The sequence below is a fragment of the Bidens hawaiensis genome, unplaced genomic scaffold (assembly GCF_021521415.1).
Source record: "Bidens hawaiensis isolate Kalapana, Puna unplaced genomic scaffold, B.hawaiensis_p1.1 tig00419463_1, whole genome shotgun sequence".
In the NCBI taxonomy this organism is placed as follows: domain Eukaryota; kingdom Viridiplantae; phylum Streptophyta; class Magnoliopsida; order Asterales; family Asteraceae; genus Bidens; species Bidens hawaiensis.
The window spans coordinates 419,822-443,592 of record NW_027504871.1 but is presented as its reverse complement, the minus strand read 5'-3'; the positions used below and the strand labels follow the sequence as shown (position 1 = coordinate 443,592).

Here is a 23,771-nt window from a genome sequence, read left to right as displayed (position 1 = left end):
AGAACTTTAATTTATATGTGTACATTACAATGCAAACAAACATGCATTATTAGTTTCCAACCTTGATTATATGTAAACTAAACTTTAAGTTCAGAGAATAATATATCAAAGTTGTTTGAAGTTTCAACAAATGCACACCATACATCGTCTCATCACTAGCAACAATAACTATTATATTTCATGACATGAGCATCAACCATTGATAATTATCATATTAGTTCCCAAAAAATTGACAACAAATATATATATATATATATATATATATATATATAATTATCGTATTAGTTCCCAAAAAATTGACAACAAATATATATATATATATATATATATATATATATATAGGGGAGAGATTTTTTGAGAACCATGTTGAGTTTTAAGAACTTAAGAACTCAATCATAGGCCACACATTTAATTAAATGAAATGGAATATGTGGTTGAGATTAAATCTGACAAAAAAGTCAAAGTAGGAGAGAGAATAAAGATATAAGTGGTTACACTAACTTTTACGTCCGTTACACATGTGTAAAAAGTCGACTCAGTACGTAAAAAATTATGTAATTTTTTTACGAGTATGTAACATACATATATTACGCATGCGTAAAAAAAAATTCGAAAAAAAAACCGTTACACTGAGTTCTTTCGAGTTCTTAAAACTCAAAGGGTTCTCATTTGAAATCTCCCACATATATATATATATACTAGATTTTATCCCCCGTATTACGGGGGTTGTTTACATTATTCGTTTTTAATATTTATTTATGTATATTTGTATTTTAATTTTATTTATTGTAAGAAAGTTAATAATTAATATACTTGAGGTTTGATGATAAAATGGTTTCACAAATAAATGATATGTTATAATAAACAATTTTCTTTATTATAAAATTGTTTCTTAACTATAAATAATATCTTTTTTTAAATAAAATAGGATATTAAGTTTTAGTATATCCCTATTTTATAGGATTTTCATATCAAATATTTGATGAGATTAATTTTTTAATATAGTGAGATGTTATAACCCGTTTAAGAGCTATCTGGGTTTGCTGAGAGCTTTACCCGTGAATTCGGGTCAAATGCGTGAGAAATCTTTATTTACAAATAAAGCAATCTGGTGGCTTGAGAGAATGGTTGTTTTACATTTTTTGTTTTTTAATATTTATTTTTTGGATTTTAATTTTCTTTATTGTAAGAAATTTAATAATATACTAAGGGTTTGATGATAAAATAGACTCATAAATAAATGATATGATATAACCCATTTAAAAGCTATCTGGAGTTTGTGACTCATGACCCGTTTATGCTTTTTACTATAAAATTGTTTATTAATTATAAATAATATCTTTTTCTTTTCAAATTGGATATTAAATTTTAGTATATCCCTATTTTATAGAATTTTCATATCAAATAATTGGTAAGGTTAATTTTTAATTTAATGAGATGTTATAACCCGTTTAAGAGCTATTTGGTTTTGGTAAGACCCATACCCATGAATTTGGGTTAAATCAATGAGAGACCTCCATTTAAAAATTAAGCAATCTGGTGGCTTCCATAAAAAGGGGGAGCGACCACATCGCGACACGTAGGATTTTAGGGTCTTCGTTTATATATATATATATATATATATATATATATATATATATGGTAAAGATAACATATAAATAGAAAAAGTGTGCGAAGCGTACGAACTAGAACAAAATTGGAGGCGGTGGTATTTTTGTAAATAAGTGGAAATCATGTTTGTAGTGTAATTTAATTGCTCTATACAGTTTACGAATAGAGTAATTATAGTTTACAAATAGTGTAATTTTATTACTTTGTTTGTAACTATATAGAGTAATTTTAGTAGTCTATTTGTTTCAACTAGAGTAATTATTTTATTAGTAGAGTAATTATTGAATCTGCTTCTTCTTCTTTCTCAAATTGTCTGCTTCAAAAATCTGTAACTACAAATCGATTGGCAAATCACACACTTTCTTGTTTCAATATGCCATAAAAAGTTTCAAATCAACGAAATCGTAAACATATATCTTCTTATTCCTCTCTAACATCATCATAATAATCCGGTCTTGCTGGAGACATAGGGATTTAACTTCCGATTGGAACGATACATCGGCTTTGGTGGTCAACCGCCGCCAATTAGATCAAGTATGTTGCAGCAGAAAACGATGGCGATGTTGCCACCAGAGTTAAAGTCTCGCCGGATTTGTCGCAGTTGCAGATACGAGAGAAGTGGTTGGTGTCGGCGGCGAGGAAACGGAGCCTTGGTTGAAGGAAAGGTGGCGGAGGTTGGCGGTGGAGTGATTGGAGTCTGGTGATTTTGTGGTGGATGAGGAAGAAGATGGAGATGGGATCTGGTGGTTGACTGAGGAAGAAGATGGAGATGTGGTGTGGTGGTTTTGTTCAGTTTGTATGTTTAGTACGGATTTTTTATTTGTATTTGATCCATCTCCTATATAGGATAACCCTCGCTATATATAATATATATTTGTATATTTGTTCAGTTTATATGTTTAGTACGGATTTTTTATTTGTATTTGATCCATCTCCTATATATGATAACCCTCCCCTATATATATATATATATATATATAGGGGTGGGTTCTAGTGAAAACTCCTTTTAAAGAGAAAACTTAAAAATTCCTAAAAACTTCTAAAAAACTATTTTTAACTTTTTAAAAATTTTTTTTTTGAAGTTTCTTTTTTTTTTCCCATTATTCTTATATGTTGTTATTGGTTTTTTTTTTAAAAAAAAACAACCTGTCGGTAACTTCGTCGGTATAATACGCATGTGTAATAATATGCATTGCATATATGCAAAAGTGTTTGTATTGCATAGAATACAACACTATTGCACATATTTTGTACACACCATTATATATATGCAATATAAGACTAATACACACATTGAATACACATTAGTACCTATGTGTAATACAACATTAATGCACATGTGCACCACATCGATTTTTATTTTATTATTATTTTTTTTCATATAATATAACACTACTACACATATACAATACACAAAGATTGAATATATGCAATAAAACACTATTAAACTCAAAAATACATAGTAATACACATGTGTAATACAACGGTATCGCACAGTAATACGTATGTGCATTACAACGGTTTTTTTTATTTTTTTTATATTTTTCGAGTGAAATATAAGAATAATGGTTAAAACAGAATTTTGAAAATATTTTTTATTTTTTATTAAAAATAATTTTTTAGAGTTTTTAAATTTTCTCTCTAAAGATGAGTTTTCTCTTGATCATCTCCCTATATATATATAGGGGAGGGTTATCCTAAAAATAAGTAGTTTCCTCGGAAGACTACAAATAAATCATAATCATTGGATCATGTTAATTAATAGTTGAGATTTAAAATTACCAAAAACCGACATAGTTTTCTAGAATTACTCTTTCACCATTATAACCGACATAGTTTCCTAAACTTGTTCTTTCACCATAGATTTTAGTGCAAGATGTCAAAACTATTACTTCTTATCATTTATAGGAAACTCCTTATTTTTATTTGAACAATTTTCTATATATATATAGTTTGTTTGAAGTTTCAATTTTGAGTCTCGATTTTAGTAAAAATACTCTATTTTAGCTCGTTTACTCTTGAGACCATTAAAAAACAAATATGAACTAATCATGAGTATTTTTCAATAAAAACCAACTCAAAACTAATTCAAAGTGTATGAAATATTATTATATTGATATAGATATCATGACTTGCAAACTTAGATGCATAACATCACCGCACTCATTTTCACCTGTTCTAAAACCCAAGGTGTAGTTTTGGATAAGTAGAAAAAAACCTTTTAGAAAACAAAAGTCACAAAGCACAATGTAAGAGTCATTAGTCAATTTCAACACCTTAATCTACAAGTTAACTCCAATTTTCTATTCCAACTTGTATGTTACTCCATGCTTATGTTCAACTCCAAACATCTTTACAAATGTCTTTCTCCACTTGACCCCCCATTTACAAATATTATTATATTGATATAGATATCATGACTTGCAAACTTAGATGCATAACATCACCACACTCATTTTCACCTGTTCTAAAACCCAAGGTGTAGTTTTGGATAAGTAGAAAAAAACCTTTTAGAAAACAAAAGTCACAAAGCACAATGTAAGAGTCATTAGTCAATTTCAACACCTTAATCTACAAGTTAACTCCAATTTTCTATTCCAACTTGTATGTTACTCCGTGCTTATGTTCAACTCCAAACATCTTTACAAATGTCTTTCTCCACTTGACCCCCCATTTACAAATATTATTATATTGATATAGATATCATGACTTGCAAACTTAGATGCATAACATCACCGCACTCATTTTCACCTGTTCTAAAACCCAAGGTGTAGTTTTGGATAAGTAGAAAAAAACCTTTTAGAAAACAAAAGTCACAAAGCACAATGTAAGAGTCATTAGTCAATTTCAACACCTTAATCTACAAGTTAACTCCAATTTTCTATTCCAACTTGTATGTTACTCCATGCTTATGTTCAACTCCAAACATCTTTACAAATGTCTTTCTCCACTTGACCCCCCATTCACCTCAATCTAAGCAATCACTCTCCGTTCAACTGCAGTGCAAACCCCCACCCTCCTATTTATTTATGCCCTAATTATATTATAACATTTTTCATCTTTGCTTCTTCAACCCAACAAGCATGTCTGATTTTCACCATTAATCAAGAAACCCATGTCCGAAAGTCAACTCATTTCTTCACAAAAGGTTCAGTTTCTTGATTTTCTTCAATAAAGTTTCCATCTTTACTAGCACCTGGGTCTCTTTGATTTGGGGATATTCCAGGGTTTCATGTAAAAATTGAATCTTTAATCTAATCGAAGCCCTAGATGTCGATTTTCGGCAAGAATTTCAAGAAACATTATTCTGGAAGGGCGTATAATAATGATCGCAAGTGGATAATCCCCTTTTTTGTGAGTTTGGTTGTATGGATTACCCTAATTTCAGCTGCAATTTTTGGGTTTTATTCATCATCATCATCATCATTGCCAACATACAACCTTAATTTCGACATGGCCGCGAAATCGGATGATTCGGGCGGGTTGTTTGTGGAGATGAATATAGGGAAAGCTAGTGAGTTTCCTAAAGAAAAAGCCCCTAGATTAGCTTACCTTATTTCCGGTACCAAGGGGGATAGTAAGAGGATGATGAGAACTTTGCAGGCTGTATATCATCCCAGAAATCAGTACATTTTGCATATGGATCTTGAGGCCCCGCCTCGTGAACGATTGGAGCTAACGATGGCGGTTAAGAGTGACCAAACCTTTGCTGAAGTTGAGAATGTTAGAGTGATGGCTCAATCGAATTTGGTGACTTATAAAGGTCCCACTATGATTGCAACAACCCTTCAAGCGATTGCTATTTTGTTGAAGGAGAGTTTGAATTGGGATTGGTTTATTAATCTTAGTGCTTCGGATTATCCGCTCGTGACACAAGATGGTGAGTTTGATTTTGTTTAATTGTTACTTTCTTGGTTCAATATTATTCGACTCGTTATTTAACAATTAACTAAAGTTAAGACGTAATACCTGATGTGGGTGGTACTAGTTTTAAAATGCACGCATCACATGATGTGGTCTGATGTGATGTGACACCTTGGACCGTTGATTGCAATGAGCATAGCATGAGTCTTTTGAATCTGACCGAACAAATCTGACCATCGATTGAACAATTTGTTTGAGTATTCGAACAAATTAGACAATTGATTTTACAAATCTTACCGTATATGATGAGAATCCTATTTTTTTAGTGTTTTTTAACTAGTCTTTTAGTTTTTTCAATCACATTAGGGGCTTATAGGCTAAGTAGAAGGATTATGAGATAGTGATTAAACTAATGATTAAATTTACCCTTTCTTGTTTAGATGTCGAGTTAAAATTTTCTCTTTTCTTGATAAGTGTATGTCAAGCTTATCTATTTCTATTACCTAATTCACTTATTTTCATTATTACATATAAGTTTACAGTAATGATTTTGAGTTGTAAGATTCCTTTATTTATCTTTGTGGAGGATTAACTTTAGGAACCCGACAGATATTCAGCTAATAACATTGGATAACTCCTGAATTATGATCAATATTTGTTATTGTACATGTTTTACATAACCTTTTAATACGTCTTTCATGTATTGGATTTTGCAGATTTGCTTCATGTTTTCTCTAATTTGTCAAGAACTCTTAACTTCATAGAACACACTAAGCTTACAGGATGGAAATTGTAAGTCAATACCTGATATGTTTTTAGTTTTGGTAACACAAGTAAAACAATTAATGTTAATTTTTTAAATGCATGCTTTGTAGGAACCAAAGGGCGAAACCAATTATTGTTGACCCGGGTCTTTATTTATCCAAGAAATCGGACCTGGCAATCACTTCACAGCGTAGATCTCTTCCTACTTCCTTTAATTTATTCACTGGTAATGTTCAGTTTTTATTTTGACTTTTTAAGTCAAACTGACTAGTTGATAAGTTAAAAATCGACGGGCGTTTTTTTTTAAAGTTTCTCTATAATAACTTCACATTCTTGAAACTCTAGGACAGTTAAAGAGAGAAATGTTAAAGACAATTTGGATTATAATAGCCTTATCAATCTTGAACTCTAAAAGTAGTTTGGTTGACTTTCAACATAAAAAGATAATTTCATAATTCATATACTCCCTCAAAACATGATATTAAATCATATTTACGCAACAAAAGATCATAAATATTAGATATATGTATTTCCAACTTTATGGCATTTATACTCTTCTTTTAACACTAGCATTAACATATGAAAGTTTGCAGTGTATGGAGAAAGAGAAGGGTATAATGGACATATAGGAAATTGTATATATTTAAATAGGTAAATATGTTTTAAGTTTTTGAATGGGCATGTTTGATTTTAAGTATAAAGGTCAAAGCATAGGTCAAAAGTCAAAGCAGGGAATTGCTTCCTCTATATTTTCAAAGCAAACAATGAGTTATTCTGCTTACTTTGACTTTTTAGGTCAAACTAACCATTTTAAACTTCAAAATCGACAAGGCTATTCGAATTGCAAATAATATTTCGATAACCACAATTCAACCTCATATAATCAAATAAACAATAGCTACTGAAAACTTTCATTACAATAACCATTTCAATTTCTAATTCCAGCAGTAGTTTGTTTGACACTAATTTATTGAAAGAATTATTTTTCATAAACGTTAAACGCTCACAGGCTCGGCATGGGTCATGCTCACGCGACCTTTTGTGGAATATTGCATATGGGGATACGATAACTTCCCTCGAACAATATTAATGTACTACACAAATTTCGTCTCGTCACCCGAAGGCTATTTTCACACCATTATTTGCAACACAAACGAGTTCGCTAAAACCGCGATAAGCCACGATCTTCACTACATCGCGTGGGATTCACCCCCAAAACAACACCCGCGTTATTTGACCATCAAAGACTTTGAAAAAATGATTAATAGTAGCGCCCCGTTTGCTAGGAAGTTTCCAAAGGATGATGTGGTTCTAGACAAGATTGATAAAGAGATTTTGGGCCGGACCCATCGGTTCAGTCAAGGTGCATGGTGTGTTGGTGGGTCCGACCATGGTTCGGATCCTTGTGTGGTTCGTGGTGATGATTCGGTTTTTAGGCCTGGACCAGGTGCGGATAGGTTGAGTGGACTGTTTGCACAACTTTTGGCGGATGAGTTTAAGAACAAAACTTGTCATTTGTGAATGTTTGTTTGGTTGCCGGAGATAACAAAAAAGTGAGTTGAGATTTTGCACAAGTGTACATTGGTTTCATAGATCAAAAGTTGATGTTTTTTTTTTCCTTTTAGATAAACTATAAAAGTTTCAAGTTGTAAATTTGAAAAAAATCAGTTCAAGCGTCTATTGATAGAATTTTCTTTTTTGGTTAAATTGTGCTAGTTTTTTTATCAAGACACATTGGCCTGAACACCCAATCCAAATTATTGGTGAGGCTTCAGATTTTCTGATTTTACTTAAAAAAAGTTTTAAACCCTAAACTGAAAATGGTAACATTAGTAGCAAAATATTGAAGTAAACAATGATATAAGACCATTTCAATTTCCGTACTTCATTTTCAATGTTTGTCTAGGAACAAGAAATGGCATGTTCAAATTGAAGATAGAAAAGATCATCAGACCCTTTGAGAAATGATAATCCAACATAAATAAGAAAAACACATAAAATTTTAACAATCGAGTGTTGACGCAGATGCCGTGCTCTAATAAAAAACAAGTATTTCATAATAAAAAACAAGTATTTATGAAGCTTAAACACCTATAACTAGTACGGGTAAGTGACGTGAGGTCGAAGACTCACTCAAAAATAAACCAAACACAACTAAATAGATAGCAGTAAGAGGGTGTTGAACATAAGGAGTTTATGGAATATGTGTTAAATAAGTAGCTTAACAGTTAAACTAATAGAAAAGTAAATGACACAAAGTGATCTTCAAGTTGATTTTGATTTGATTGTTTGAACTAAAATAAACTAGCAAATAAGTTGTAACGATTGATTAAATAAGTATTCCTCTTGAAGTTTGGGTTATTATGCAACACTCTTGTTAAAGTTCAATGGATAAACTATAATATCTCGGTTTTGTGTAAATATAATTGTTTATGATTAATCATGAACTAAGTACTCAGATTCCTACGCAAGGTTGTTATTTGGTAATCAATCAATAATTTTAACCCTAATTCCTTCCACTAAATCTCAATTGTCAACGACACCAAGAACGTATAGATTGAAATTAGGTTTAAACGATATGAACAATTTACAAACAATCACAATAACATCATGATTATACTAACATAAACAATTAGTCAATCAATCCAAGTTCAAGAACAATTAACATAAAGTGTTTTGTAAATAACCTTACATCCAAGAGAAACACCACAAGATTAGCCACTCATGGTTTAATGGATCATTATCACATCAATTCTCTTAATCATATGAATCAAAAATACAAAACAATGTTTACCAACACCCAAGATAATGATTTTGTCTCCAAAACTCGCCCACAAGTCGTCCCAATTGAAAAGATAGATGAAACGGCTTGATAAACAAGAATAAAGTGGCAATCACGGGCCAGACCGTGGGCCACGGTCCATTCTACGGCCTTCATTGTGCCCACGGTACGGTAGGTTCTGGTGTTTTTGTTCCAGTTGAACCGTGGTCCACGGTGTGCATTGTGGGCTACGGTGGAGCTTGTTCCCATTTTCTTGTTTTCTTCATAATTTTATCGTTCCAACTCCGTTTTCTTTTCCGTTTACGCCTAGGTTCTCGTAACGTCATCCTTTAACTCCTCAAACCTGCAATCACCCGAGTAACAGTAGTTATCCACTTCCACCAAATTTAGTTAATTTAACAACTATACTTCTATCCGTTAACTCAATTAACATCCTTCTAACGAATCACTCGTCACATCCCCACACTTACTTGTTACTTGCCCCCAAGCAACACCTAAAACCACAATTGCTTTCAAAACACAACCACCAAACAAACCACAAGCCCGGCTCAGTCAAGGTCCCAAATCATACCCTATTCCCTCATTATTAGAGGTTTAGTATCACTTAATATTATATTAAAATATAAAATTCTAGTCAACCTCAACATCCTTTCGGTTTTTACCCACACATAACACACCATTACTTATTAACCCTCTTATCGGTGATCGTTCCAACTATTCCAATAATACTCAATTCTCCTCGCATACGCTTGTACCACCATCAAATCTCCACCTATACATGCTTTAACACAAATGCAAATCAAGAGGTCTTAATTTGGTTATAATGGGGCTAGGTGTAAAGGTACGGAATGAGAATATTGAAAGTGGCTCAAGTGATCCAATCCGGTTTGTTACATCAAAACTAATTAAACAATAAAATAAACTACCATATGCACTACCAACTTGTATGACAAACTCGATACACATTACTTTGGATATTGAATCCCAATCTTTTCCTTCTTATATATATATATATATATATATATATATATATATATATATATTTCATTTTTTTTAACTACATAAACTTGCACATAAACATGAAATCTACCACTCTCTATTGATTACAATCAAAACAAATACAATTACAAAGAAAAACCTACCAAGCCGGATCGTCTCACAACATACATCGTGGTTGATTAAATAAAAAGAGTAAGTCCAAATAAGTTTTCTAAAGGAACCAACCCCCGCCCCTCTCATTGATTTCATGTGAATCATCAACACCTTCCAAAGGAATCCTCGATAAGTGGTCCGCCACCACATTTTCACACCCCTTTTTATCGCGGATCTCTAAATCGAACTCTTGTAATAGTAAGACCCAACGAATCAACCGGGGTTTTGCATCTTTCTTCTCCATGAGGTAACGAACCGCACTATGATCCGAATAGACCATAAACTTACTTACCCATATGTATGACTGAAACTTATCCAAGGCATACACCATGGCAAGTAATTCTTTTTCGGTAGTGGCGTAGTTCAATTGTGCCTCGGATAACGTTTTGCTTGCATAGTAAATTACCACCGGCTTCTTATCAATTATTTGACCCAAACTACTCCAATAGTGGTGTCACTAGCATCACATATAATTTCAAATGGCTTCGTCCAATCCGGCGGTTGCAAAATCAATGCTTGCACTAATTTTTCCTTCAAAACATCAAACGTTTGCAAACACTAATTAGTAAATTCAAATGCAACATCTTTTAATAACAAATTGCATAAAGGTTTAGTAATCACACTAAAACCTTTATTAAACCACCGTAAAACCCGGCATGACCCAAAAAATACCTTACCCCTTTTACATTTTTCGGTGGTGGTAATAAACAAATAACCTTAATTTTTTGCTTTATCCACCTCCATTCCCCAACTTGAATGTCACGCCCTCAAATTCCACTAACGGAGTTTTACCGTCAGAGGGTGTGAACTAACAGGATCGGAATCATTAGTTATAATTAAACCATAAAAACGTTTAAATGAAATTAAGTGCGGAAGCGTAAAAAGCAAAAGACAAAAGTTGCGTCACGCAGGACGACTTAAAAACCCAAGTAATAATAGTTAAAAACATGTTTGCATATCAGAATGTTCAAAAACCATGCATGATCTTATACCGCGCGCCCGCCTCGGCTACCTGAGAATAACATACTAGAAGTGTCAACACAAGGTTGGTGAGTTCACAAGTTTATATAAAATAAAGCGTTTAGCGTTTGCGTTCAGCGTTTTGCGTTCAGCATTTTGCGTTAAGCGTTTTGCGTTACCAGATAGTGTTAAATCAATTATATATCGATAGGTAGCTAGCCTATACAACAAGTATTACTAAGTGTTCGACACCGAAGCTGACTGTTTATCAAGTGCCTTGTCACCAGGTCATCCAGACCATGGTACGTGTTAGCCAAAATTACACCCGCTCGACCTCCAGTCGAGTTTAGCGTTGGGTGGGGTTTGTCAAACCCAGTAGTACTACTCAACAGTGACTCGCTATTCCAAATATTAACCGGTTCGATGTGTAGGACTTCAAATGTTTCGTTTGCCACTTAGCCTTTACAAGTGATATATAATTAACTAACAAAATCTTAAATGCGTTTATCGGAGTATGTTATCTCCCCCAAGTGAAAAGCGTTTAAAACAGTTTAAAAGGGGTAAGTGAAACTCACTGTTTGCGAAGAATTCCCAAAAATAAATCACCAAAGGATGCGCGTCACAGAAAAACTCTCTCTAGCGTTCTAAAACAACAAAGAGATTTTTCTAAGTGTCGGAACTATTATCGAGTCTCTAGACTCGGCACATAATACCTATGCACACAATATGTTTCGTGTTTCGTTTGTGAATCGTGTGTGACTTTAACAAGTACATTTGTGATACACTACATGTGTGAGCAATTATTTACGTGTCATGTATTAATAATGTACACCACTAGCAATTACTCCCCTTGAGGGCAATTTGGTCAACACATAACAATTAACTAGCAATTATTCCCCGCAAGGGCAATTTGGTCAAAACACGACAATTAATTAGAAATCATTCCCCTCAAGGGCAATTTGGTCAAAACACGACAATTAATTAGCAATCATTCCCTTCAAGGGCAATTTGGTCAAAACACGACAATTAATTAGCAAATACCATGTTTCATGCAACTTTTACAAAATTCAGCAACTAGTTTCTTAACGACAGAATTCTACTTGTAAAACTAGTCTATTCCACCGATCATAGCATCTCAATTAATTTACCAAAAATCATCACAAAAGCATATATGTATTAGGTTTCCAGAAAATATTTTATTTTATTTTTATTCCACATATATTTCTCACAATGATCGATTTACCACAGCAAACTCACAATAGTCGAATTTATGCGCAACAGAATGTTATTTCAAATTCCCGTTAAATGAAAAATCCAACAAGTGCAAGACCACTTGGGTTAGGTTCCTAACTCAACAAGTCAACTTCCAGAAGGGGAACCAACCCAATTGGTCTCGTAGTTCATGAGATATAACATTTACAAAACAACCTAACAGCAGGTCTAACAACTCAGCTGTGCACAACGTTTTTGTAAAATCATAAAGGTTAACTTATACACGTCCAAAAATTGCAAATTTGTATTCTCTAGAAACTAGACTCAACCTAGTTTACTGTAGTATCAATAATCTCAACCAATTTTCACATTTACACCCAGATACAGTCAATTGAACATCAACAACACAATCTGTCCAGAAACTGTTTGCAACAAAACTCAACATATTAACCATCTATGGATCATAATCCGTTCATATAACACTCTAAACACCATAACCACTATCCATGCATATCAATTACACAATACATACATGGTTAGGGTTTTATTTGATCTCAAAATCAAAGACACAACAATTAACATGTAACAATATCAATTCTAGTTATCAAATCATCATCAATACACCATCAAATCAAACAAAATCATATGAACACAATAACATATAGAAATCGGACCTAGGGTTTATAATTAACCCATTGAAAATCGAAAATTAAGCATAGAGGATGCATAGGATAGTTGTTTATACCTTCCTAGCACCTTAATCTTCAATCAAAAGCTTGAAAGATTGCTTGTATGTGTGTGTGTGTGAATGGCGATCGCAAGAGAGGGGGAGGGGGGGGGGCTGGCCGATCGGTCTAGTGAGGGAAAGAGGGAGATTAGGGTTTTAGGTTTATTATTATTAATAATAATAACATGTTACATCTAGGTCCCTCCACTTTCAAATGTTACTTTTCTAACTTAATTAACTAGTTCTAGCACATTGAGTTAACGTTTATAACAATGTTATCACATAACACATAAGTCTAACACATAATCATCACATAATTATTGTTATGACGTTTTTCGTTTTTTCACCAATCGTTTGCGTCAACTCGTTTGCGTTTCGGTGCAAATCCCAAAAGACTACACATGTAGTAAGTGTTAAGCGTCATTTAAACCCTAGTTTAAATGTAATGAGGTGTGCGTTATAGATTCAGTAATCTTTAAGTTTGAATTGACGGAGTTGAGTTAACGGAGTTAACCTGAAATTGACGATTGTCACATCATTCCCATGTTAAAGAATTTTCGTCCCGAAAATTTGGGTCAAGTCGTGATGAGTGTCTGAAAAAGTAAGAAAAATTTTCAGTTTGTCATATCATCTCCTAGTAGAAAGAAATTTCGTCCCGAAATTTAATTCATACCTCCGGTGATTTCTGACGGTTTGACGGGTTTCGCGGTTTCCGGTGTTTGGTCAGCCCTTCAAAAAGGTGAGGATACTTTTTCATCATTTGATCCTCGCGTTCCCACGTGAACTCCGGTCCACGTCTCGAGTTCCAACGAACCTTAACAATTGGAATTTTTCTATGCTTGAGTGTTTTGGTTTCCCAATCCAAAACTTCAACTGGTTCTTCAATGAAGCGTAGCTGTTCATCAACTTGCAGTTCGTCCAAAGGGACTACTTGGGTTTCATCGGATAGGCATTTCTTCAAATTTGATACGTGAAAAACATTGTGTACACTGCTGAGTTCCGCTGGTAAGTCCAGTCGGTACGCCACCGGACCAACGCGTTCCGTTATCCGGTAAGGACCAACATATCGTGGGTTGAGTTTGTTTCGCTTTCCAAAGCGAACCACACCTTTCCAAGGTGACACTTTGAGTAACACTTGATCGTTCACTTGAAATTCGAGGGGTTTTCGGCGCTTGTCGGCGTAACTCTTTTGGCGATCTCGTGCTGCTGCCATGCGGTTTCGGATTTGAACAATATTTTCCGAAGTTTCGAGTACTAGTTCTGGACCAGTGATTTGGCTGTCACCCACCTCTGCCCAGCAGAGAGGTGATCGACACTTCCGTCCATACAGTGCTTCAAACGGCGCTGCTTTAATACTTGCGTGGTAGCTGTTATTATACGAAAACTCTACCAAAGGTAAGTGAGGTTCCCAACTTTTTCCGAAATCCAACACGCAGGCACGCAACATGTCCTCCAAGGTCTGAATAGTTTGTTCACTTTGCCCATCCGTCTGAGGATGGTATGCTGTGCTCATATCCAGACGGGCGCCTAGTGTGCTCTGTAGCGACTTCCAAAAGTGCGAAGTGAAACGGGAATCTCGATCAGAAATGATTGAGACAGGCACTCCATGTCTAGACACTACTTCCTTCATGTAGACGCGAGTCAATCTTTCCATTTTATCTGATTCCTTAATCACTAAGAAGTGTGCAGACTTAGTCAACCGGTCAACGATCACCCAGATGGTATCGCATCCCGTCGGTGTTTTAGGTAATCCCGTGATAAAATCCATTGAAATGTGTTCCCATTTCCTCATTGGAAGTTCCGGTTGCTGTAGCAGGCCAGATGGTTTCTTGTATTCTACCTTGACTCTGGCACAAGTCAAGCATTTGCTCACGTAGGTGGCAATGTCGGCTTTCATATTTGGCCACCAGTAAAGTGCCTTTAAGTCATGGCACATTTTATCTGAGCCAGGGTGGATAGAATATCGGGACTTGTGAGCTTCGTCCATCACTAGAGTTCTCAACTCTCCGTATCGTGGAACCCAAATCCGGTTCTCAAAATATCGGACCCCGTCCGATTTGGTTTCAAGTTGCTTGTTCATGCCCCGTATGAGTTCTGATGGAAGATTATCATCTTTCAAAGCTTCGAGTTGGGCATCGCGAATCTGATCGGGTAAGCTGGCATGAATCGTGAGTTGCAATGCTCGCAATCGTCTGGGTTTATCTGTTTCTTTTCTGCTGAGAGCGTCGGCCACTACATTGGCCTTGCCAGGGTGGTACTTGATGGCACAATCATAATCTTTAAGCAGCTCGACCCAACGACGCTATCGCATGTTCAGCTCCTTCTGATCGTAGATATGCTGGAGACTCTTGTGGTCGGTGTAAATGGTAAACTTGGTACCGTACAAGTAATGCCTCCATATCTTAAGGGCAAACACCACAGCTCCGAGTTCCAAATCATGGGTCGTGTAGTTCTTCTCGTGAATCCGTAGTTGTCGAGAGGCATAAGCTATAACCCTCTCGAGTTGCATCAGCACACAACCGAGACCTTGTATCGATGCGTCACAATGTACCTCAAAATTCTCCGTTCCCTCGGGTAGGGCTAGAATAAGGGCGCTACAGAGTTTGGTTTTCAGCAGTTGAAAAGCGGATTCTTGCGCGTCACACCAATTGTACTTAGTGCCCTTGTGAGTCAAAGCGGTGAGGGGTTGAGCAATCTTTGAAAACCCTTCGATGAAACGCCGGTAGTAGCCGGCCAGTCCTAGGAATTGCCGCACCTCAGTCGGGGTCTTAGGTGCTTCCCAGTTTTTGATGGCCTCTACCTTACCGGGATCGACATGGATACCATTCTCGTTGATCATATGTCCCAAAAAGTGAACCTCGCGAAGCCAAAATTCGCATTTCGAGAGTTTAGCGTACAGTTGTTCCTTCTTCAATAGTTCCAGAATTACCCTTAAGTGTTCTTCATGGTCAGCCTTGTCCTTGGAATAGACCAGGATATCGTCAATAAACACAATCACAAACTTGTCGAGGTACGCCTTGCATACTCGATTCATAAGATCCATAAATACGGCTGGTGCGTTGGTTAGGCCAAAAGGCATAACCAAAAACTCGTAGTGACCATACCGTGTTCTGAAAGCCGTATTTGAAATATCTTCCTCGCGCACTCTTAGTTGATGGTAACCAGACCGCAGATCGATCTTCGAGTAGTAACTCGATCCTTGGAGCTGGTCAAACAGATCATCAATTCGAGGTAGAGGATAACGGTTCTTGACCGTCACCTTGTTCAACTCCCGGTAGTCGATACACATGTGGAAAGTCCCGTCCTTCTTTCGGACAAATAAGATGGGGGCTCCCCATGGCGATGAGCTAGGTCGGATAAAACCTTTATCCAATAAATCCTGCAACTGAGTGGACAGTTCCTGAAGCTCCGCCGGTGCGAGCCGATACGGGGCTCGTGCTATGGGTGCTGCACCGAGTGTCAACTCGATTTGAAACTCGACTTGTCGAATAGGAGGGAGTCCAGGCAAATCCTCCGGGAATACTTCCGGAAAATCTCGCACGATCGGTATATCTTCAATTCGCTTCTCCTCCGCGGGTTTCTCAACAATATTTGCCAAAATTGCCGGATGACCCTTTCGTAGATACCTCTGCGCCTTCATGAGGGTGATAACGCTGGTGGTCATGCCGCTTCTCTCGCCCCGAATCGAAATGACCTCGCCGGAAGGGGTAGAAATGTGGACTATCTTGTCGTGACATATAATCTTCGCTCGGTTCTCGGATAACCAGTCCACGCCGACCACGACATCGAAACTACTAAGTGTAAAAGGAATAAAGTCGATATCAAAGACATGACCTGACAGTTTTAACTTACATCCCGCAAGTACATGAGTCGTTACTATAGTCTTACCGTCAGCTAATTCAACAGGAAACTTAGCATCTAACGGGGTTGGAGTTAAGTCTAAGAGTTGACTAAAGGCTTTCGACACAAAACTCCTATCAGCTCCAGTGTCAAACAATATAGAAGCAAAACAATCGTTCACAGGGAACTTACCAGTCACCACGTACGGATCATTGCGGGCTTGACCCGACCCAATAACAGAAGCTCTTCCTTTACCATTGTTTCCACCACCACTGCCACTTCCATTACCCCCGTTGTTGTCGTTCTGTTTCAGCTTGGGACAATCTTTCCTGAAATGACCTTCCTGACCACATTCGAAACATCCCTTAGCCGTCATAGGTGGTTTAGGAGCACCCTTTGCCGTAAGGTCTCCTCTACATTCCTTTGCATGGTGACCCATCTTTCCGCATCTCAGACACTTAACACGGTCACACGGGCCGGCATGATGATAGTTGCACCTGTTGCACTTCGGGTACTTCCCAGCATAGCTGCTCGAACCCTGCCCGCTACCGTTGTTATTGTTGTTGTGACCCTGATTGTTGAAGCTCCGGGTGAATTCGGGCTTTCGGTAGTGTTGCTGCTGTGGGGGGTTCGAGGATGAGGATCTGGTGTTGTCAAACTTTCTCTTTCCGCTGCTCGGGTTGCTGTTGCTGTTGTTGTCAGTACTCGGTTTGTCACGGGCTTTAGTGGTTGAACCCCTAGGTGGTAGCGCACCTTGGGTCACTGCTTGATCCGTTAGTTTGTGAGCTAACCGAATCGCTTGTTGAATCGTGGCTGGTCTGGAAGACGTCACCATGCCCTGAATTTGCGGTGCTAACCCATCAATATACATTTCAATCCTCTTACTCGGGGGGGTCTACCATCCGTGGACACATCACAGCTAACTCGTGAGAACGGGTGGTGTAGGCTTCGATTTCTGAACCCACCATCTTTAATGACCAAAACTCTGACTCTAACTTTGCAATCTCTTCTCTCGGACAGTACTCTTCTCGCATCATGTTCTTGAACTCCTCCCAGTTCATCGCGTTAGCCAGTTCCAATCCAAGAATCTGTACGTTCGAATTCCACCAAGTGAGGGAAGAATCTTCAAGTGTTCCAGCAGCAAATTTGACCCTACTGGCAGGGGGACAATCACACATCTCAAACGCCGATTCGGCCTTCTCGGCCCAACGTAGGAAGCCTATAGCTCCCTCAGTGCCCTTAAACGAACTGGGCTTGCAGTCAAGATAATTCTTGAAGGTACACGTTCCAATTGGACCTCCAGCTTGGTTCTGAACATGTGCGGCTAGAGCGGCCGCCGCATGGTCATTCAGCAGAGTTTGGAGTTCTGCTGCAGTCAAGTTGATGTTACCACGTCCGTGTCCAGCGTTTCTTCCTACCATTTCCTAGAATCACAGCATAAAATATTAAACATGAATTTTTCTTTCATATGCAACACGCCATACATGTAATAAAAAGATAGGTAAGAAAGAAATAAGAAACAATCATCACATCACAACCATATAATAATCCAAATAATAATTCATGATTAAAACCATTGTATTCGCTACAAAGTATTTCAAATCAATCCTTAAAATCATAGAAAATAATAGTTTGGATGGAGAAAATCCCTCCATCTAGGTGTTATCATCACTAGATGTCGTCATCTGAGGACACCTCTGAGTGTGCCTCCTCCTCAGCCGGTTCTTCCTCCGGTTCTTCTTCAGGTTCCTCCTCGGGATCCTCCTCAGGCTCCTCTTCGGGATCTTCTTCGGAATCCTCCTCAGGTTCTGCCTCAGGCTCTGCCTCAGGTTCTGCCTCAGGCTCGGCTGCGTTCTGAGCAATTTGCATTTGTAAGACATCGCAACGCTCTAAAGCTATCTCGGTTCGGGTCCTTGCTACTTGAAGTTGTTCTTGCAAGTCTATTATCTCGGATTGCATCTTTCTCATAATTTTCATCTGTTGATTACTAGCCTCTTGCATTTCCTTCATTGCTGCTGTCATGCGGGAAATTTCCTCTTTAGTTTCGGTTCCATCTTTTAACAGTCTGGATACGTTCGCTCTCGTATAGCGCATGCAACCAACATCACGCTCCAAACAAGAAACAACAGCTGCGAGAACTCGCTCCACAGGTTCGGTTATGGGTGGTAGGGTGTTGGGGTAAGCAGGATGATTCGGGTGGGGTAACGGGGGAACTTGTTCGCGATAAACCATACGCCTAATCATATTAGGGTACCCATCCCAGCTAACTTCGTCTTCGTACATGCCTCCGGATAAGCGATACCTCTTCGGTGCGGGAGTTTCGAGTTCCGGGACTACACGAGGTGGCGATGAGGTAGGTATCTGCGGTTCCTTCCCATGAGCAAGAGTCATCGGATCGGATGATGATGAGGGTGGCGTCGACATCCCTACAGGTAAGCCGTGTATGCGCGCGTATGAGTGAAAGAGGTAAAGAGATAAGATAACAAAGACTACACAAACATATGCAGTGCGTATCATTATAACTAATGGGTCGTCGCAGTTATAGTCTAGTATGCATGCAATTTCTAGTTCGCTATAACCAATGGCTCTGATACCAATCTGTCACACCCTCAAATTCCACTAACGGAGTTTTACCGTCAGAGGGTGTGAACTAACAGGATCGGAATCATTAGTTATAATCAAACCATAAAAACGTTTAAATGAAATTAAGTGCGGAAGCGTAAAAAGCAAAAGACAAAAGTTGCGTCACGCAGGACGACTTAAAAACCCAAGTAATAATAGTTAAAAACATGTTTGCATATCAGAATGTTCAAAAACCATGCATGATCCTATACCGCGCGCCCGCCTCGGCTACCTGAGAATAACATACTAAAAGTGTCAACACAAGGTTGGTGAGTTCACAAGTTTATATAAAATAAAGCGTTTAGCGTTTGCGTTCAGCGTTTTGCGTTAAGCGTTTTGCGTTACCAGATAGTGTTAAATCAATTATATATCGATAGGTAGCTAGCCTATACAACAAGTATTACTAAGTGTTCGACACCGAAGCTGACTATTTATCAAGTGCCTTGTCACCAGGTCATCCAGACCATGGTACGTGTTAGCCAAAATTACACCCGCTCGACCTCCAGTCGAGTTTAGCGTTGGGTGGGGTTTGTCAAACCCAGTAGTACTACTCAACAGTGACTCGCTATTCCAAATATTAACCGGTTCGATGTGTAGGACTTCAAATGTTTCGTTTGCCACTTAGCCTTTACAAGTGATATATAATTAACTAACAAAATCTTAAATACGTTTATCGGAGTATGTTATCTCCCCCAAGTGAAAAGCGTTTAAAACAGTTTAAAAGGGGTAAGTGAAACTCACTGTTTGCGAAGAATTCCCAAAAATAAATCACCAAAGGATGCGCGTCACAGAAAAACTCTCTCTAGCGTTCTAAAACAACAAAGAGATTTTTCTAAGTGTCGGAACTATTATCGAGTCTCTAGACTCGGCACATAATACCTATGCACACAATATGTTTCGTGTTTCGTTTGTGAATCGTGTGTGACTTTAACAAGTACATTTGTGATACACTACATGTGTGAGCAATTATTTACGTGTCATGTATTAATAATGTACACCACTAGCAATTACTCTCCGTGAGGGCAATTTGGTCAACACATAACAATTAACTAGCAATTATTCCCCGCAAGGGCAATTTGGTCAAAACACGACAATTAATTAGAAATCATTCCCCTCAAGGGCAATTTGGTCAAAACACGACAATTAATTAGCAATCATTCCCTTCAAGGGCAATTTGGTCAAAACACGACAATTAATTAGCAAATACCATGTTTCATGCAACTTTTACAAAATTCAGCAACTAGTTTCTTAACGACAGAATTCTACTTGTAAAACTAGTCTATTCCACCGATCATATCATCTCAATTAATTTACCAAAAATCATCACAAAAGTATATATGTATTAGGTTTCCAGATCATATTTTATTTTATTTTTATTCCACATATATTTCTCACAATGATCGATTTACCACAGCAAACTCACAATAGTCGAATTTATGCGCAACAAAATGTTATTTCAAATTCCCGTTAAATGAAAAATCCAACAAGTGCAAGACCACTTGGGTTAGGTTCCTAACTCAACAAGTCAACTTCCAGAAGTGGAACCAACCCAATTGGTCTCGTAGTTCAGGAGATATAACATTTACAAAACAACCTAACAGCAGGTCTAACAACTCAGCTTTGCACAACGTTTTTGTAAAATCATAAAGGTTAACTTATACACGTCCAAAAATTGCAAATTTATATTCTCTAGAAACTAGACTCAACCTAGTTTACAATAGTATCAATAATCTCAACCAATTTTCACATTTACACCCAGATACAGTCAATTGAACATCAACAACACAATCTGTCCAGAAACTGTTTGCAACAAAACTCAACATATTAACCATCTATGGATCATAATCCGTTCATATAACACTCTAAACACCATAACCACTATCCATGCATATCAATTACACAATACATACATGGTTAGGGTTTTATTTGATCTCAAAATCAAAGACACAACAATTAACATGTAACAATATCAATTCTAGTTATCAAATCATCATCAATACACCATCAAATCAAACAAAATCATATGAACACAATAACATATAGAAATCGGACCTAGGGTTTATAATTAACCCATTGAAAATCGAAAATTAAGCATAGAGGATGCATAGGATAGTTGTTTATACTTTCCTAGCACCTTAATCTTCAATCAAAAGCTTGAAAGATTGCTTGTATATGTGTGTGTGAATGGCGATCGCAAGAGAGGGGGAGGGGGGGCTGGCCGATCGGTCTAGTGAGGGAAAGAGGGAGATTAGTGTTTTAGGTTTATTATTATTAATAATAATAACATGTTACATCTAGGTCCCTCCACTTTCAAATATTACTTTTCTAACTTAATTAACTAGTTCTAGCACATTGAGTTAACGTTTATAACAATGTTATCACATAACACATAAGTCTAACACATAATCATCACATAATTATTGTTTTGACGTTTTTCGTTTTTTCACCAATCGTTTGCGTCAACTCGTTTGCGTTTCGGTGCAAATCCCGAAAGACTACACATGTAGTAAGTGTTAAGCGTCATTTAAACCCTAGTTTAAATGTAATGAGGTGTGCGTTATAGATTCGGTAATCTTTAAGTTTGAATTGACGGAGTTGAGTTAACGGAGTTAACCTGAAATTGACGATTGTCACATTGAAACTTCATGACCCAACACTATACCCTCTTGTACCATGAAATGACTTTTCTCCCAACTTAAAACTAAATTACTTTCGACACAAAGTTTAAAACCTTTTCCAATTCATCAATACATCTTTCAAAAGTTGACCCAAAAATAGAAAAGTCATCCATAAATACCTCAAGTGAATCCCCAACCATGTCCGAGAAAATACTCATCATACATCGTTGAAACGTGGCCGGGGCATTACACAATCCAAATGGCATCTGCTTAAAGGCAAAAGTACCATCGGACATGTGAATGTGGTCTTATGTTGGTCATCTAGGTGGATTGCAATTTGATTATATCTCGAATACCCATCCAAAAAACAATAAATTTTTTGACCCGACAATTTTTCAATAATTTGGTCAATAAAAGGTAGTGGAAAATGGTCTTTTGAAGTAGCCGCATTTAACTTTCTATAATCGATGCACACTCGCCACCCGGTGACCGGTCGGGTGGCGAATTGTTCACCACTTTCATCTTTAATTACCTGGATGCCAACTTTCTTTGGGACTACCTGTGTTGACTTACCCATGCACTGTCTGAAATGGGATAAATAATTCCCTCATCCAACCACTTGATGACTTCTTTTTCACCACCTCTCGCAAGTTGGGATTCAACCTTTTTTGAGTTTCCTGAGTAGGCTTTGCGTCATCCGTGGTGTTGATTTTGTGCATGACTATAGATGGACTAACACCCTTCAAATCGGCTATAGTCCACCCAATCTCTGCCTTGTAAGCTTTCAAAACCTTCAACAACCCCACTTCTTGAGCCTCATTCAAATTAAAGGCAATGATAACCGGCAAAGTTTCACCTTCTCCCAAAAATGCATACTTGAGATGACTTGGAAATTCTTTTAATTCAACCTTGGGAGGACAAATCAATGAAGGTTTCGTATCTGAATTAATTTCTGTTGGTAGACTTTCAACCTGATGAGTCCACGGTGGTCTTCCTTCTTGCAATGCCAATGCATCTTGCTTCGTTTCCTCCAAACCCAATGCATAAATGTGAACTTATTCAGAATCATCACAAACACAAACAACCAACATACCTTCCTCATACTCATGTGGTACACACCCATCTATAATAACTGCCATAAAACATTCTTCACTAGCCAATGAATTAGAAACATTAGTAACCACATTTAAACGCATTTTTCTATTTCCAAAGGCCATATCAACTGTACCATACCGGCAATCAATAATAGCATGAGCAGTGTTTAAAAATGGCCGACCCAATATGACATTTTGTTGTTGTGTTGGTTTAACCGACGAGTAATCCAAAACCAAAAAGTCAACAGGATAATAAAATTCCTCTACTTTTACAATAACATCCCGCACAATCCCCCGAGGAAGTTTATGAGACAAATCAGCCAATACAACTGTGGTCTCAACTCGTTTAAGTGGACCAAAATCATATTAATCATACAAACCCCCCGGTAGGTTACTCACACCCGCTCCAAGATCCAATAGCACCCGTGACATTTGAAAGTCACCCACTTGAATGTTAATCAAGGGCGCTCCCGGGTCTTGAAGCTTAGGTGGGAGGTCACCTTTAAGAATCGCACTCACTCGTT

At 37.2% G+C, this 23,771-nt stretch overlaps 1 protein-coding gene across 1 annotated transcript; it reads left to right on the top strand.

Moving 5' to 3' along the window:
- The first annotated feature begins 4,820 nt into the window (after window positions 1–4,820).
- Window positions 4,821–7,776, top strand: LOC143608949 (beta-glucuronosyltransferase GlcAT14A-like). Its single transcript, XM_077083841.1, has 4 exons — window positions 4,821–5,491; window positions 6,192–6,267; window positions 6,351–6,466; window positions 7,250–7,776. Exons 1-4 carry the CDS (start codon window positions 4,882–4,884, stop codon window positions 7,759–7,761), a joined length of 1,314 nt encoding a protein of 437 aa, XP_076939956.1. The 5' UTR covers window positions 4,821–4,881; the 3' UTR covers window positions 7,762–7,776.
- Window positions 7,777–23,771: the final 15,995 nt, after the last annotated feature.

Bases quoted from the DNA above. Each gene is read 5' to 3' on its own strand.
- LOC143608949 (XM_077083841.1), top strand. From the start codon at position 4,882: ATGTCGATTTTCGGCAAGAATTTCAAGAAACATTATTCTGGAAGGGCG. The intron at 5,492-6,191 runs GTGAGTTTGATT...TGGATTTTGCAG, and splicing joins TCCGCTCGTGACACAAGATG to ATTTGCTTCATGTTTTCTCT. The intron at 6,467-7,249 runs GTAATGTTCAGT...AAACGCTCACAG, and splicing joins TTCCTTTAATTTATTCACTG to GCTCGGCATGGGTCATGCTC.